Raw genomic sequence first — 17,295 nt, forward strand, 5'->3', positions numbered from 1 at the left:
TATTCCTGGCGGCGTTGCTGTAGAAACTCCATGGTCCCTCTTGCCTGGGGCCCCCAGGGTGTCTAAGCACACCCCTGGAAGAAATGCATTTGAATGTACTGCAATGAATCGATAGCAGCTCATTAGATGGATGTTCTAGGTCTTTTTGATTAAATTAACATTAGGGTAAATAATGGATTTATTTTTAACTACAACTTTGTGGTGGGTGAGGCGCCTTCCCAAATACACTTTAGGGGAAATACTAAAAAATTATCACTAAAACTACCAGAACAATCCACATTTACCTTCTAAAGTATGGCTGTTTCGGTTTGCACTGGAAGTCGCGCCCATAATTCACGCAAGGCCTCATTGGGGCTAAGAATAAGGTGGATTCCTTCAGTGTTTAGCTGCTTTGTGCTCTGGTTTAAAAATGTTTCACTGCTGTCAGAGCAAACAAACAAAACAAATAAAATGTCACGTGATTTCACTTGAAGTCTTTTCTGTGTTTTTACATTTATTTATTTCTGTTTTTTAGTCTTCAAGCTTTAATTGATGTCAGTGTGATTCACAGAAATGACATCAGAGAGAGTTCAGATGAGGTCAATCTGATTTTAATGAAGAATCATCAAGACTTGATCAGATTTCAAGGATCAGCAGCCAGAATCACTGATCATCAGAGTCAGACTCTCTGTGATAGTCAAACAAACAACATCCTGTTTTTAATCCTTTGAAATGTATGATTACATGATAAAACAGTGAATTCCCCCGAATATCTGACAACACTTTCACTTTCACTTCCTGGGAGCTGAGAGCCTTCTCTGGTAAGCACACAGCTCCACTCATCAAGGATCATGTTACAGCCTGACACTCACCTGATGTGACCTGTGAGGTGTTACTGCAGCAGCAGCCAGCAGGGGGCAGCACCTGACACACTGAACATCAACACCTGCTCTCAGATCAGTTTATGGAAGAACTGAACATCTGGCTGAGGATCAATCAATCAATCAATGACAAATGGAATGAGGATGTGAGTGTTTAAACCTCAGGGTGTAGCTGCTCAGATGATGTGGATCAGAGCAAGAAGAGACAAACACATAGTTTCTATTTACACACAACAAACTGCATTGAATGAATGAATTTATTTATTTAAAACAGGGACAATGCACAAAAAACATTAATCTTGTAAAACAAGAAGAGATGCTTTGAGCCAGGTTATAGCAACAATTGATCATTTCCGCTTGTCGTCCCTGGGCAGGTAAAGTGGGAACAGATACAATATTAACATAATCATGTTACACATAATAACCATAATATAAAAAAAAAAAGACAGAATGCACTAATAAAAGCAGGGAAACAGGAGCGCCAAATCATAAAGTGCACAATAGGGACTGACAGCACATACACTCTCTCTCACTCTCATCACACATTCAAACACATACACATACAATACACAGATAACAATCATCCTCCTCTAATAACCACACTCATAGCCAGACACATACACACACTCACATAATACTCAACATTCACCTATTTGCTGTTATTATTAACAAGCTAAAACATTCTCCACTAGTCATACATCACTTAACATACAGGGAAGCAGAGTAGGAAACGATGAAATTACACATTAAAACAAGGACATGGGGCGGTGTTTAGCTCAGTTGGTAGAGCAGCTGCCCCATGTTGAGGCGACAGTCAGGCAGCTCCATTTTCTATCTCTCTCTCTCGACTGTGCTTTCCATTAAAAAAGGGCGGAAAAAAACCAAAACTATACTTAAAAAACTAACAAAACAAAAAAACAAGGACGTTGGCAATGAATTTTGTAAATCTTGGCCCAAGTCCAGGCCCTGCGGTGCTGAATGTTGTGTTCATCAGACCAGACTTCATCACTACCTGCAGAAAGTTGCCCTCCAGCTTTGGAAAGTGTGTTTAGGCATGTTGTTTATTTCCTGATGAGCAGCTTGGAGTTGGCCATGTGTCAGTTTCACTCCACATTTCTGGTGTAGGTTGAACTGGTTCGACTAGCTCAGTTCGTTTTGTAAATACACTGTGAAACAATGAGGCCAAAGTTGTATCCAATAGAAGCCGTCCCCTCTCTACAATGGGATCATCCCAATATTCCCCACTTTGTATGGGACCGGGAAACATAGGACCCTTTTTCTACAAAAGGGTCCTATATGTTCCCCGGTCTGGACACAGCAGGGAACATAGGACCCTTTTCCCCCAAAAGGGTCCTATGTTCCCTGCCGAAAGGACCCGGGGAAAGGACCCGAAAGGACCCCAAAACGACCCGGGGAACGTGCAATTTTTGGTCCCATACCTGGAAGTGGAGTTGTGACTTGGCATATTTTTGCCTATTTTTGAGTGAGAAGTTGAGTTGTGACTTTGAGTGAGAAGTGTAAGCTAATTGTCCCATTGGTTGAGTTTAGGCAACGAAGAAAGGAGTTAAGTTTAGTAAAAAAGACCAGGTAGAGGCTAGACAGGCCAGATAGATAGATAGAGTCCAGATAAGTAGAGAGAGTCAATCGACCAGCAACAGCGTATGTATGTAAGATGCTAAAGTATCGACACATAATAATTGTGTGAAAGTAAAAGCCTTTTTTCCTCAGGCAATAACTGTACCATCAAGCTCTGTGATAATTGTATCCCCAATGTATCTGTTCATATGTCATGCATCAACATATTTTTGTCAGGTGACAGACAGTAGAGAGGCTGGAGGAGATGGAGGAGAGGCTAGAAATTCACAGGTAAGGTTTAATAATGATGGATATGTTAGTCATGATGATGCACAGTTGCACTTCAGCCAGAGTAACTGAGAACTTCTCTAAGTTGCTTTAACTTATAATGTTACAGAATGCATTAAATTCTTATTCTCTTTAGATATTCAGATATGCGTTATGTCAACATGCCAATTACAGATTTTTTTATTCATTTATTTTTTGATCAGCTCTTCATAACGTGAAATTATGATTGCAAATGCAAAAAACATAAACTTTCAGGAGTGCTGCCTTTGCGCCCTGCTGTGTCCCCACCAATGTCAAAATCAAACCTATTGATCATAGTCATTGAACAGTGACTGATAAAAAAAAAAAAAAAACCTATATGAGCCATTAATTATTCCACGTGGAATAATACTGAAATCAATACACAATTATATGGAAAAAAGGGATTTGGATGAAATGAAAAATAAAGTATTTTCTGTGTTTTTACATTCATTTATTTCTGTGTTGCAGCTTTAATTCATGAGACAGTGTGATTCACAGAAACAGGAAGTGACATCACATGGAGAGGTCAACATGTGATTTTACTAAATGTAAAACAGTCAGACATGAACAGCTTCACAGAATCATCCAGACTTGATCAGACGTCAAAGATCAACCTGAACTCATTGATTATCAGTGATTGATCGTCAGACTCTCTGTGACAGTCAAACAAACAAGTTCCTGTTTTTAATCATTTGAAATGTATTGAAACAATAAAACAATTTGAAGTAAATTCCCCTGAATGTCTGACAACACTTTCACTTTCACTTCCAAAGAGCGTCTCTGATAAACACACAGCTCCACCCATGAAGGATCATGTTACAGCCTGGAGCCAGTCAGCTGATGTGAGGTGTTACCTGCAGCAGCAGCCAGCAGGGGGCAGCACCACACTTCACCTGAACATCAACACCTAGACTGGGACTCTGTAGAGCTGCTCTCAGATCAGTTTATGGAAGAACTGAACATCTGGCTGAGGATCAATCAGTCAATCAATAAATGACAAATGGAATCGGGATGTGAATGTTTAAACCTCAGGGTGGAGCTGCTCAGATGAGGTGGATCATATCAGGTCATTAAAACAAGGACATGGGGCGGTGTTTAGCTCAGTTGGTAGAGCAGCTGCCCCATGTTGAGGCGACAGTCAGGCAGCTCCATTTCCTGTCGCTCTCTCGACTGTGCTTTCCATTAAAAAAGGGCGAAAACCCTCCAAAAACATAGTTAAAAAATAAACAAAACAAAAACACAAGGACATTGCCAATGAATGTTGTAAATCTTGGCCCAAGTCCAGACCCTGCGGTGCTGAATGTTGTGTTCATCAGACCAGACTTACAGTAATCACTACCTGCAGAAAGTTGCCCTCTAGCTTTGGAAAGTATGTTTATGCATGTTATTTATTTCCAGATAAGCAGCTTGGAGTTGGCCATGTGTCAGTTTCACTCCACATTTCTGGTGTAGGTTGAACTGGTTCAACTAGCTCAGTTCGTTTTGTAAATACAATGTGGAACAATGAGACTAAAGTTGTATCCAATAGAAGCCGCCCCCTCTCTACAATGGGATCATCCCTATGTTCCCCGGGTCCTATGTTTCCTACTTTGTATGGGACCAGGAAACATAGGACCCTTTTTCCCCAAAAGGGTCCTATGTTCCCCGCTGTGTCCAGACTGGGGAACATAGGACCCTTTTATAGAAAAAGGGTCCTATGTTTCCCGCTTTTCCCCAAAAGGACCTGGGGAACATGCAATTTTTGGTCCCATACCTGGAAGTGGAGTTGTGAAGGACTTGGCATATTTTTGCCTATTTTTGAGTGAGAAGTTGAGTTGTGACTTTGAGTGAGAAGTGTAATTGTCCCATTGGTTGGGTTTAGGCAATGAAGAAAGGAGTTGGTTAAGTTTAGTAAAAAGACCAGGTAGAGGCTAGACAGGGCAGATAGATAGATAGATAGAGTCCAGATAAGTAGAGAGAGCCCATCGACCAGCAACAGCGAGGAACATAGGTCCCTTTTTCTGAAAAATGGGGAACATAGGACCCTTTTTCAAAAAGAGGGTCTTATATTCCCTGATCGGGGAACATAGGACCCGGGGAACATAGGTACGCTCCCCTCTACAATAACTCTGATGTCTGGTCTACAGTCCTGATCCAGTTCAGACCAGTTTAGATGCAAAATTCAGCTAAGAGCCCCTGCTACCTGAACTCCAAAATCTGACCTTTTTAACAGTTGCACATGACATCCCTCCCCTCTTTAAACAGACTGCACCACCTGCTGGTCAAACTGAGCATAAACAATACGGAACAAATCAATGTGTAATCAGACAGACAGGTGGGCTGGAATCTGTGTTTTTACTTTGATGGTCCAGCTGTGTGTTCTCACGCACTTCCTTCTTCCTTACGTTAATAACTTAAGCTAGGTAGGCTAAAGTATCGACACATAATGATTGTGTGAAAGTAAAAGCCTTTTTTCCTCAGGCAATAACTGTACCATCAAGCTCTGTGATCATTGTATCCCCAATGTATCTGTTCATGTCATGCATCAACATATTTTTGTCAGGTGATAGACAGTAGAGAGGCTGGAGGAGAGGCTAGAAATTCACAGGTAAGGTTAAATAATGATGGATATGTTAGTCATGATGATGCACAGTTGCACTTCAGCCAGAGTAACTGAGAACTCCTCTAAGTTGCTTTAACTTATAACGTTACATAATGCATTAAATTCTTATTCTCTGTAGATATTCAGATATGCATTATGTCAACATGCCAATTACAGATTTTTTTATTCATTTATTTTTTGATCAGCTCTTCATAACTTGAAATTATGATTGCAAATGCAAAAAACATCAACTTTCAGGAGTGCTGCCTTCGCGCCCTTCTGTGTCCCCAACAATGTCAAAATCAAACCTATTGATCGTGGTCATTGAACAGTGACTGATAAAAAGAAAAAACTATGTGAGCCATTAAAACATGGAATAATACTGAAATCAATACACAATTATATGGGAAAAAAAGGGATTTGGATAAAATGAAAAATAAAGTATTTTCTGTGTTTTTACATTCATTTATTTATTTGTGTTGCAGCTTTAATTCATGAGACAGTGTGATTCACAGAAACAGGAAGTGACATCACAGGGAGAGGTCAACATGTGGTTTTACTAAATGTAAAACAGACACAAACATGAAGTCAGTGAGTCTGTGTCCACAAACAGTTTCACAGAATCATCAAGACTTGATCAGACATCAAAGATCAACCTGAACTCATTGATTATCAGTGATTGATCGTCAGAGATCCAGTCAGACTCTCTGTGACAGTCAAACAAACAACTTCCTGTTTTTAATCCTTTGAAATGTATTGAAACAATAAAACAATTTGAAGTAAATTCCCCTGAATGTCTGACAACACTTTCACTTTCACTTCCAAAGAGCGTCTCTGATAAACACACAGCTCCACCCATGAAGGATCATGTTTCAGCCTGGAGCCAGTCAGCTGATGTGAGGTGTTACCTGCAGCAGCAGCCAGCAGGGGGCAGCACCACACTTCACCTGAACATCAACACCTGGACTGGGACTCTGTAGAGCTGCTCTCAGATCAGTTTATGGAAGAACTGAACACCTGGCTGAGGATCAATCAATCAATCAATAAATAAATGACAAATGGAATCAGGATGTGAATGTTTAAACCTCAGGGTGGATCAGACCAAGAAGAGACAAACACACAGTTTGTATTTGCACACAACAAACTGCATTCACCTTTTTGTTGTTATTATTAACAAACTGAGACATTCTCCACTAATCTTCCTCCTCCATGAGTTCATAGTGAGAACCAGACGATCAGTCCAGACTCAGAAACGTCTCAGGATCAGTCCTCAGTGAAACCTGCTCCTGTCTGGATGGAGTCTGGTTCAGGTCAACAGGGTCACAGCTGATCCTGGGTCTGTGGTTCCGGTTCCTCCAGATCCTCATGGATCAGGATCCACCAGCATCATCAGCTGGTGGATCAGTCTTAGCTGCTTTATAACCAACTGGAGGTGAACTCTGCTCTGTGGGTTTTCTACGTTTTCTATAGAAGATAAAACCACCAACAACAACAGCAACCACAAACAGAGCCACTGGCGGTCCAATGTATAGACCCTTGTTTCCTCCCTCCTTGTCTCCTCCGTCCTTGACTCCTTCCTCCTTGACTCCTCCCTCCTTGCCTCCTATGTTCTCCTCGGTGCCTCCTGCAGAGAGAAGCAGAGTGAGGTATCAGCTGTCAGGTCGGTGATGAGTGAAGAACACAACAGAGTCTGGACTCTGGGACTCACCTGACTGAACCTCCAGGTGGACGATGCTGATTGGTTCAGTCTTTAAAGTGGATCTACTCCTGCTCTTTGTTTTTGTGTAGATGACTCGGCACTCATATCTTCCTGAGTCATCTTTGGTCATCTCCTTCAGGATCATGGACACGTCTCCGTCCTTCATCTCTCTGTCCTTCAGCTCCACCCGGTTCTGATACGATGAATGCTGGTTGTATGGATCAGGGTTCCCATCCCGGTACACAAAGATATATTCTGGTTCCAGTCCAGGTCTGGTCCACTCCACAACTATGATGTCAGTGTTGTTGGGAGCTCGACATGGCAGAGAGACAGACTGTCCAGGTTCAGCTGTGATGTTCACTGGGGAGGAAACAGAGAAACAGCTGAGCATCAGGAGCAGTGATGTCATGTGACCACCTCTCAGGTGTGAACAGGTTCATATGTACACACTCACCTGAGTCTTGAACAATCAGGTTGATGCTGCTGATGAGTTCAGGTTTGTTTCCTTTACTTCCAACACGACACTCGTATGATCCAGGGTCATTGAAGGTGACGTTCTTCAGAACCACAGAAAAGTCTCGGCCCATCATCTCTGGATCCTTCAGCTCCACTCGACCACGATAAGACCGATGCTGGGAGTGGCTCTGAAGCCGACCGTCCCTGTAGAGGAGGATGTAACCATCTGACTTCAGATCAGGTCTGATCCACCTTATCAGAACGACTTCAGCATCTCCTGAACTATGACACGGTAGATTGACATCTTCTCCTGGTTTCACTTTCATCTCTTGAGAGACTGAAACACAACAACAACAAATAGAGAGACAGGAACAGGAAGTTAGTTAGTGATCCAGTGTTTATAGAAAATCTTTATTTTGATAAGTTCATGTTCAAACAGCTCCACAGTGTGAACACTGAAATATATTTGAAAACACATTTAAACAGGCAGCTTATTATGGAAATATCACTTCTTGAAGGCTCTTTAACATATATCTGGGTTTTTGTCTTCCAGCCCCCAAAATGTGAGAACTGACAAAACAATCTATAATTTTCAGGCTCCCTAAGTTGAAATCCATGTGGTTTTACGAGCTGTTCCCTTGGTTGTCTGACAATGATGTAACTATAGTTTTTGAATTTGCATAATTCCACCCTACTTGTTGGGGGGGGGGGGGGGGGGGGGGGGCAAGCAGTGGTTCATTTGCATTTAAAAGGACAGGCACTGAAACCAGCCGTTCTGGGCTGTTTTGAGAGGATGAAGAGCTGTGATGTTTGATCCTTGGGGTACTTTGACAGAAGCATGTCCGTCAGTATGTTTCCTACATGACGCTTGACAAAACCGAATTCTTGCCTTAATCTGACTATAAGTGGACAACTGAAGTGCATGTAAGTTAGTCAGACTAATATCGGAGTTTCCAACTCCAATTTCAACTCCCAGATAATGCGATTAGAAACCGATTTTGTTCAGCACGCATTCACCTTAGGAGGGGTTCAACTGGACAACGCATGTATGCTGCTCCACAACAGTCTCTGGTCTCTTTGCCAAAGAAAACAGGCAAAACTAGCAGATGTTTGATGGCTCGTACTACGTGCTGGGACCCTATATGTACTGTTGATGAAGTTTGGTGCTGTTCTGAGCATTATTTGTGGCTACAAGTGGCTTTTTGGTTGCGGTTTGCCTGTGGAGACATACACCTCTGTGTATTGGTATCGTGCGTTTTTTTCTGAAGTTGGTGGAACAAGAAAAGCAAGTGGTTGGCAAAATTCATATCTCGACGGGGGTCTAACTCTGTGTTACGGTGTGTTTGGCAATGGCTTAAAGCAGTAGTAAGCGATCCGGTAGTTTTGTCTAACTTCCTGTCAGCAGATGGAGTTAGCAGTCCCCGCCCTCGTCCCTACGTCACCACATTCACGCGCATCCCTTGGCTGCACACACAGAGAGGACCGCCCCTTTATGGGGCGCATGACGTCTGTCCGACTACCCATTTCTCCGACCATACATTTCTTTATTTTTGCGTCCATTAGTCCGACCTCCCACTTCTCCGACTTAACTCATTGAGTGCCAACCACGTAATTTCTCGTTTTTCGTTCCCATGCGTTGAGTGCCAAAAACGCGATTTTTCGTTTTTTGCTTTTTTTTTAAAATTATGAAACTAGACACTTTAATACACATTATATGTAAATTTGGGGACTCTACGACGAGGAGAACTGAAATAGATGACGATCAAAGTCACATGACAGCTCATGATCTGGAAGTTTTTTATCATAACTGGGCTTCTGCAAACGAGTTCTGCATGCAGATGCAGCAGCTGCTCTGCTCTCACCCGCGCTGCTGCTCCAGCTGCTCCAGCTGCTCGGAGCAGAAACAGGAAGCTCTCAGCCCACAGTCCCGCCCGGTCTTCATCTGGAGCAACACCGTGTCCTCCCCAAAGTCCTCCCGCGGTAAAATCTGATGGTCTCTGGGCCAAAGCAGACCGGCATCACCGACCCGTACCACAGAAGGACCGCGACCACCGGCGGGACCGGTGTTCCGGAGCCGCTGTGGCCGACTGACCCTCACGTTCCGCGGCGAGAGGCTGTGACACGGCACGGTGCGTCTGTGTTATTGTTGTTTAGTGGCGCCCCCCCCGCCCCCGATGGTGGTTTTGTGAATAGAACAATAATTGTTGTATATATTTATCTTATACGAGCCCTTTGATCCAGGAATGCGAGTGTCAGAAGAGCGACAGACACAAACAGAGCACCTTTCATAAAAGACGCTCTATCTCCTTTTCTAGAAAAAAAGGAGGGATTTTGGTGAAACCCAGCCATGTTTAGCTTGACTTTTCTCAGGAACGGTGGCATGTAGAAACAAACGGTTTGTGGTCATTTGAAGCATAAAGTTAAACCTTTCAATTGAGCTACAGTATGTGTTGGTGGCAATAATAATGAATACACTATGGCTCTACATAAAAAGTCAAAAATGGTCTAAATTGCCGGTACACTTGACTAAAACTTTGGAAAGGAGCGTGGCACTCAATGAGTTAAGTAGCCCTAACCCTTAACCTTACCCTAAACCTAACCTTAACACTGTAGAATGGGTAGTCGGAGAAATGAGCCGTCGGACTTTTGGGCAGTCGGACTGATGTATGCTCCCCCCCTTTATGCCGTTCTCTCTCCTCATTGGATAAAGGTTGTAGGATACAAGGAAAGTTTTCTCCTGGGCTCAGAGCAGAGCAGAGTGACTGACAGACCCGTGTTTCAGACCAAACACTCTATAGAAGTGATTGCTGTCAGAAGATACAACTATTTAAGACTTATATTAACACAAATATTCCGCTTACTTCTGCTTTAAACTTACGCCGGAATATCACTTTACTTTATTTGTTTATTTGAAACGGACAGTGCGCATTAATGAACGTGAAAAAAACATGTAAACGTGCCGGATTATAGCAAGGTGCTAATTTCCATCCGCAGTCCCTTAAACATAAAACAGTTAAAAACAGTACACATTACACATAATAATATATACAACATAAGAAGACAAAAAGGCAACCACGAGACACACTGACAAAAACCTTCCACAGGTAGGGGGGGGGGACCATAAGTGCTTTGTTCATGGGGATAAAGTGCATACTATAAGTGCTGGGTTAAAGTGACAGGTGCTAAAGTGCAAGAGTGCATAGGTATCAAGTTGTATTGCACAATTCCCAATGAAAATATAAGCGCTGGATAGTATTGCACAAGGCCCTGAAGTGCACATCAGTGTAAAGTGCCAGGTTGTGTTGCACGATGCCCATTACACCCAGTTGCATGAGCAGAAGTGTGTAGATATTGCACAAGATGTAATACATAATTGTATTATGTAAATTCTACTAAGACCAAAATAACATACACAAAAACATTGTGTACAATTAACTGAAAAGTTATTCAGGTTACAGGTGGTCACATGTCTGGTTTGCTTGTAACCATGCTTTTAGTTTTACTTTAAGCTGTGTATGTAAACGTACTGACTGACATGTGCAACCCTACTCACACATGCCTGAAAAAAGGGGAGTTGCACCACCTGTAGGATTGTTAGCACACAAGACGCTTGGCTACATAGAAAATAATGGAATTGCATGTGCAAAAAATGCTCTGTGAACACACCATTAGACTCTGAACAAACACACACAGTAACTCTGCATTCATATTGTGCAACATATCACCAGAATCTACTAGTGCAATATGTTGCACTTACAGCATGTAAGAGCCATATTGTATTGCTTACAATAATTAGTAGTTTTCCTTTAAAATGTGGAACTGCTCCTTTAAATATGCTGCTGATGACATCACAGTAGCTTAGCTCTCAGACCAGGTTAAGCAGCCTAAGGAGCAAGACAGTTTTTTGACAATACCTCAGAGTGAATCTTGTAACTTTGTTTTTTGCTTTTTAAGTAAAGTTATTTTTTGAACGGAGTTATTGCCTTGGAAGATTCTTTTTTTTGTGTCAAGCTATTTGCCAAGAAGACTGCTTAATAGTAGCGGTAAAGCAGAGTAGGCTGAGGAAGAAAGATTGCCGCTACATAGCACTTTACCCACACTACCTACTATGTTCGTTTTTATTTCTAAATAATACCAACCTCTTTAGTTTTTTGTGGTTGATCATGAGTGTATGTGTGTGTGTGTCCAAATACCACTGTGAAGGGAAATTTCATTCATTATCTAATCTCATCCTGTTCATATAACAGGCAGTCAGCTTAGAGTATATTTGCCTTGTAAATAAATCAGTCTCACAGTAGTTTTAGTGACTGCACTGATCTGATTCTGGTCTTTGGTCCTGAACCATGTCGCTGCCTCCATATTATCGACCAGGAAGAGAACAATAGAACTGCGTCACAACACGAGGCAGCGTTGTGTCCCGTTGCACCTCAATAAACCGTCACACCAGGACCCTATTTACCCCTTTAATAGTTGTTTCTGTTGTAGTTACAGTTTCACCTGAGTGTCATAAAGGAAACAAACCAGTCTGGTCACTGTGAGGCCGAACATGTCAATGAGGAAGAAAACAATTCTAACTGCGTCATCACATGAGGCAGCGTCGTGTCCCACTGCACCTGAACACACCGTGAGATCAGGACCCTACAGTGAGTCCTGGTCTAGGTCTGGTACCAGACCAGGTCCTGGTCTTGGTCTCCTGTCCTAACCCTCTGAAACTCTGTTAGTTTGATACAGAGCCAAACAACAGGAAGTGATCGGCCATGTTGAGACAGAGAGAGACTGACGACAACTCCTCATGGTAACTAACTACAGTAAAACTACTGCAACTACACTAAGTAACCTTAGTAACTACAGTAAAACTACAGTAACCACAGAGACAGAGAGTTCAGGTCCTTACCGTCAGAGTACAGACATGGAGGGAGAAACAGCAGGAGACACAGGGAGACCGACAACACTGAGGAGGAGGAACACATCTTCTTCTACACCTTCTACTACTACTACTACTTCTTCTACTGCTACTCTTACATGTTTGTGAGTCTCCAGACCAACGAAGAAGACAATAAACAGCAGCTGACAGGCGACTACGACCCGAGTCGACAATCAACAAGTTACAGTATGTCAGTAGAGCAGTCACGTCTGACTCTGAACTCCACGCCCAGTTGTAACGCAGAGGGAGGGTCACGTGATTTACAAGAAGTCGCGGCTCGTTTGACCAGCTGAAGAAACACACACACAAACAGTCAATGAAGTACAGGTATGTGTGATGTGTTTCCTGTTGTTATCAGTGGCGGAGGAGAAGAAGAAGAAAGAGTGAAAAAAGAAGGAGGGAGCTTGATCGCTGTCATGTAGCTCACTAGGATGAACAGGTGCCCTGTATAGTCCAAGCTGCTTTCATTCCCCCTCTCTGTTTTCTTGTCTCTTTACAGCTGTAGTGTTATTAAAGGTCTAAAACCTCAAAAGCAGATCTAAGAGATACTGGTTTAAACTAATACCATCTTGTTGCCTCGTGAACCATAAATGAATCAGTATCACATCTTCCTCCTTTAAATCCATGTTTCATATTTAAACCGAGTCCAGAGCCTGTGGTGTTGAACAGACCAGACTTCATCACTTCCTGCAGAAACCTGTCTGTTCAGGCATGTTGCTGATTTCCAGATGAGCAGCTTGGAGTTGGCCATGTGACAGATTCAACTGGTTCAACCAACACACAGCCTCACCCTCCTTCCTCCTCAGCACCACCTCCCACTGTCAGAGTTCATTGAGAACTGGACTCAGACAATAGCGGGTAGGTGACACAAAATTATTTTATTTACTCACAAAAGGAATGGGAGGACAGAAACAGGACACAATTAACCCAGATGAGGCACATCAGCAAGCAACAAGCAGGAACACATAGGAAAAATTGTTCCGGAGGTGTGTTGCATTGTGTTGGTGCTTGTGTTCTCTCTCTCCCTCTCCCTCTCTCTCTCTCTCTCTCTCGCTCTGTGAGTGTGTGTGTAGGTGAAGTTGCCAGCTGATGGTCCCAGGCCCTGATTGGCCGGCCAGGTTTTATCAGCCAAGCCAGGAAGTTTCTATTACGTAAGTGAGACGGTAACTTGTGGCCAGGCCTGTCTTTGATCCTTGTACATTGTTCCAACCTGGATTAGTGGTAGGAGGGAGAATACCTTTTCTTTTCTTCATGTTTCCATGAGTTTTAGTTTGTGAGGTTAAACCAGGGCACTGAGTGCTTTTTGTTCAATGTGTTTGGTAACTGCTCACCTCTGAAGTACAATAAAACTGCTTTGTATCTTGCATTACTTGTTATCAGTGAGACAGGTGCAGAGCTCACCTTGTGTTGCATCCAGGCTTCATAACAAAAAAAGAGGAACTAACGCAACTGCACAAAGGTACACACAGCACATGACGATAAGATAAGACATAGGGAACGTCATCACACAAGACAGAGAACACGCAAAGGACACAGATCAGGACACCCACAACCCCGTCCTCAGGCATGCCTTTATTCCATCAACAAAAACCAACTTCAGCCCATCATAAGTATCAGACTCTCCCAAACCCCTAACCACTACCTCAAAGCCACATCATCCTACCACTCGCATGAATCGTGTGAATCTTGCCCCCCCCCCCCCCCCCCCAACTGAACTATGACAAATCAGATATCATCATCGTTGGTCCCAAATCCCTCACTTAATCTGCCGATGACTTCACCCTTTCCACTGACAACATTGACCCCCCCACCCCTACATCCGTAACCTTGGAATTTCCTTTGACAGCACCCTCCCTTATGATCGGCACATCACCCAGACATCCTGGACTGCCTTCTTTCACTAAAACAACATTGCATGAGTTTGTCCCTCCCTTTCCTTCTCTGCTGCTGAAAACTTTATCCACGTCTTCGTCACCACCAGACTTGATCATAACAGCATCTTTTATGGCCTCTCATCCAATAAACTCCAGAATATCCGGAACTCTGCAGCCTACCTGCTCACTCACACTCGCTCCCATGATCACCCTCGTGCTCCAAAACCTTTGCTGGGTTCCTGTTCCTTAACGTACAGTTTAAAATCCTTCTTCTCACCTTTAAAGCAGTTCATAGCTTGGCTCCTTCCTTCCTCACTGACCTCCTGGACCACCACTCTCCTAACCACTGCCTCCACTCTTTTAAAGACAACCTCCTGTTGGCACAGGAACTGGGGCGACAGAGCCTTCAGCGTCGCTGCCAACCCCCTCTGGAACTCTCTCCCCAAGCTTGCTTTTAATGTTTCATATTGCCTATTTGAATGCTTAAATGTTTAACTGTTTCTTAGATATCTCCTTTCTTGCTTTTTCTTATTTCTCCTGGTCAATGTTTCGGCTGCTGCTGCCTCCACCTCCCACATGATAGAAAATCTTGCTGAGTGAAGCATCTGCTCTCTGTTTGACCACGCCAAGAGGATGACGTGTGATGCACTCTTCAGTCTGCAATGTACAGCTGCAGTCTGCAACCTGTATATAGGTCACATCCTGACCTCAGTCCAGTGGTTAAAGTCAAGACAAACCCCCTTTCTCTTGTCTTTTTGCGATGATGCGCAATGTACTGATTAGACTAGACCCCACAATGGGGAAATTCCAGTGTTGCCAGCAGCAGCTCACATACAAATACAATGTCATCAAAAAGTGAAGGATTACAAGAAAGATTAAACAAAAAGTGCTATTTCAAATATAAATAAACATAAATGTGGAAGATAAAATCTTTGAAGCAATATTTATTGGTCTACTGGAGCGGACCTGATTATAAAGTCTGACAGCAGAGGAGAGGAAGGACCTGTGGTACCTCTCTTTTCACACAGTGTGGCTGATACAGTCTCATTTAGGGGGTGAGAGACATTGAAGCTAATCCTTTTATTATAAATAATTTGTAGTCAATAACATGTCTGATCAGTAGAGCAGCTTCAAGTGAAGGCAATGATGTTCTTGGCCGGTTCTGAGTCAATGGTTGAGTCCTGTTTCCTTCTAGATTTTGGTGATCCTTCTTTACTTTGTCATGTCCATTGTTTTAACTCTTCAGCTGTGTGCTTTACGACAGCTACATACAGACACTCAATCACTTCCTGTGTATCGGAAACCACATCAGTGTCACAGCCACAGAGGAAGAAGGAGGGTTTTACCATAAACTGATCATAGAACAAATGTACCATGTTGACGAAGAGTCAGGATGGAGGACATGTCTCTGCTGAAGCTGCTCTGTGAGTTAATTTGTCTCCATGTCTGTTGGTAACTTTAGACATTTTAATGAGTTTCTGTTCTCTTATTCACCTCAAACTCATGTTGTTTCCAAAAGGGTTTTTTTCCCCACCAAACTGAGACTCAGTTTACTGATCGAGGTTGGTCCTGGGTCTGTTGAGATGGTGGGGGGGTTGTTTTCTGTTCTGATATCAAACTGAAGGGTTGGAGTTTGAAAAACAAGGATTCACAGAGAAGAACACAATACAATCAAGAAGAACTCTGAGGAAAACAATGTATTTACAGTCCACAGTGTGCCATTAGCTCAGTGGAGACTGAACTCTGGGGTTTGTCTTGTAGTTTTATATAAACCCACATTAAATAGTCCTAACAGAGCTAAAACTGTTGTTTCTCCACCACAAACTTCAGGTAGATCATACAAGACAGAACCATTTCCTCCTTTCTGTTCCACTCCACCTCAGTAACTGTAAAACCAAACCCACCACTGTCTGTTTCCTCTTGCTGAGTGTGAAGCCTTCAACCTGACTGTTGTATCTCTGCAGGTCTGATGTCTCTGCTCTGCTGCACAACACACACAGGTGAGTGAACTCCTGCTGTTCACAGCTGATTCATCTGTGGAGGCTGAATGAAGAGAAGAGGGAGGACTTACACACTTCAGTTTAGTTTAGTTTAGTTTACTTAATTTATAGCAGGACAGCGTGCAGTGACATTCATTATTCAAGAAATAAAAAGATGGCTGCACCAGATTTAGCGAGAACGCTAATTTCCATCTGTGGTCCTTGACATAAGACAGACATCATAAATAGACTATAAGTGCAGGTTAAAATACACAATTCAGGGTACATTGATAGCAGCAATATACTTAAGTTAAAAAAACAACAAAAACAAGGACAGCCATCATGATTAAAGGGATAGTTCACCCTAGAATGATATTTCGCTCATTATCTACTCACCCTCATGTTGACTAAGGGCTGGAAGAATTGCCAGAGTCCACCGTCCCTTCTCTGAGTTACAGGGGGTCTCGGCGTCGCAGTGCATTTCAATGCAACGGTTGCAAAGGGACACCAGAGCTCTTCGTAAAAAAACACACACAAAAAAACATCCAAATACCTCCATGATGCTCGTTTGTAATGTCCGTCTTGTGCTGAAGCCCCAAATTGCGTAATTGTCCCGAAAAAAATTAAATAAGTCTATATTTTAAGCTTGTTTGTAGCGGAAGCTTCTCGAAGCTTCTCTTCCTGGTCCGTCCAAATCTCGCGTGATTCGCAGTAACCGCACTGACGCCGGCGCAAATCACGCGAGATTTGGACGGACCAGGAAGAGGAGCTTCGAGAAGCTTCCGCTACAAACAAGCTTAAAATATAGACTTATTTAATTTTTTTCGGGACAATTACGCAATTTGGGGCTTCAGCACAAGACGGACATTACAAACGAGCATCATGGAGGTATTTGGATGTTTTTTTGTGTGTGTTTTTTTACGAAGAGCTCCGGTGTCCCTTTGCAACCGTTGCATTGAAATTCACTGCTACGCCGAGACCCCCTGTAACTCAGAGAAGGGACGGTGGACTCTGGAAATTCTTCCAGCCCTTAGTCAA

At 42.9% G+C, this 17,295-nt stretch overlaps 1 protein-coding gene across 2 annotated transcripts in view; it reads right to left on the reverse strand.

Moving 5' to 3' along the window:
• Positions 1 to 6,948: 6,948 nt before the first annotated feature.
• The window catches only part of LOC311001360 (V-set domain-containing T-cell activation inhibitor 1-like), a 38,264-nt gene continuing 27,917 nt past the window's right edge, over positions 6,949 to 17,295 (reverse strand). Inside the window, exons 1-3 of one of the 2 annotated variants that reach the window (XM_083992436.1) lie at positions 12,375 to 12,418; positions 7,479 to 7,817; positions 6,949 to 7,384 (exon numbers count right to left, since the gene is read on the reverse strand). In XM_083992436.1, coding sequence (XP_083848562.1) covers positions 6,975 to 7,384; positions 7,479 to 7,806 — 738 coding nt within the window. In that variant the 5' untranslated portion in view covers positions 7,807 to 7,817; positions 12,375 to 12,418 and the 3' untranslated portion in view covers positions 6,949 to 6,974. Of the gene's footprint in view, positions 7,385 to 7,478; positions 7,818 to 12,374; positions 12,419 to 17,295 lie in introns of those variants that run through there. The other variant, XM_083992435.1, reaches the window with a different exon arrangement.

This window comes from Trachurus trachurus (genome assembly GCF_905171665.1).
Source record: "Trachurus trachurus genome assembly, chromosome: 18".
Classification (NCBI taxonomy): domain Eukaryota; kingdom Metazoa; phylum Chordata; class Actinopteri; order Carangiformes; family Carangidae; genus Trachurus; species Trachurus trachurus.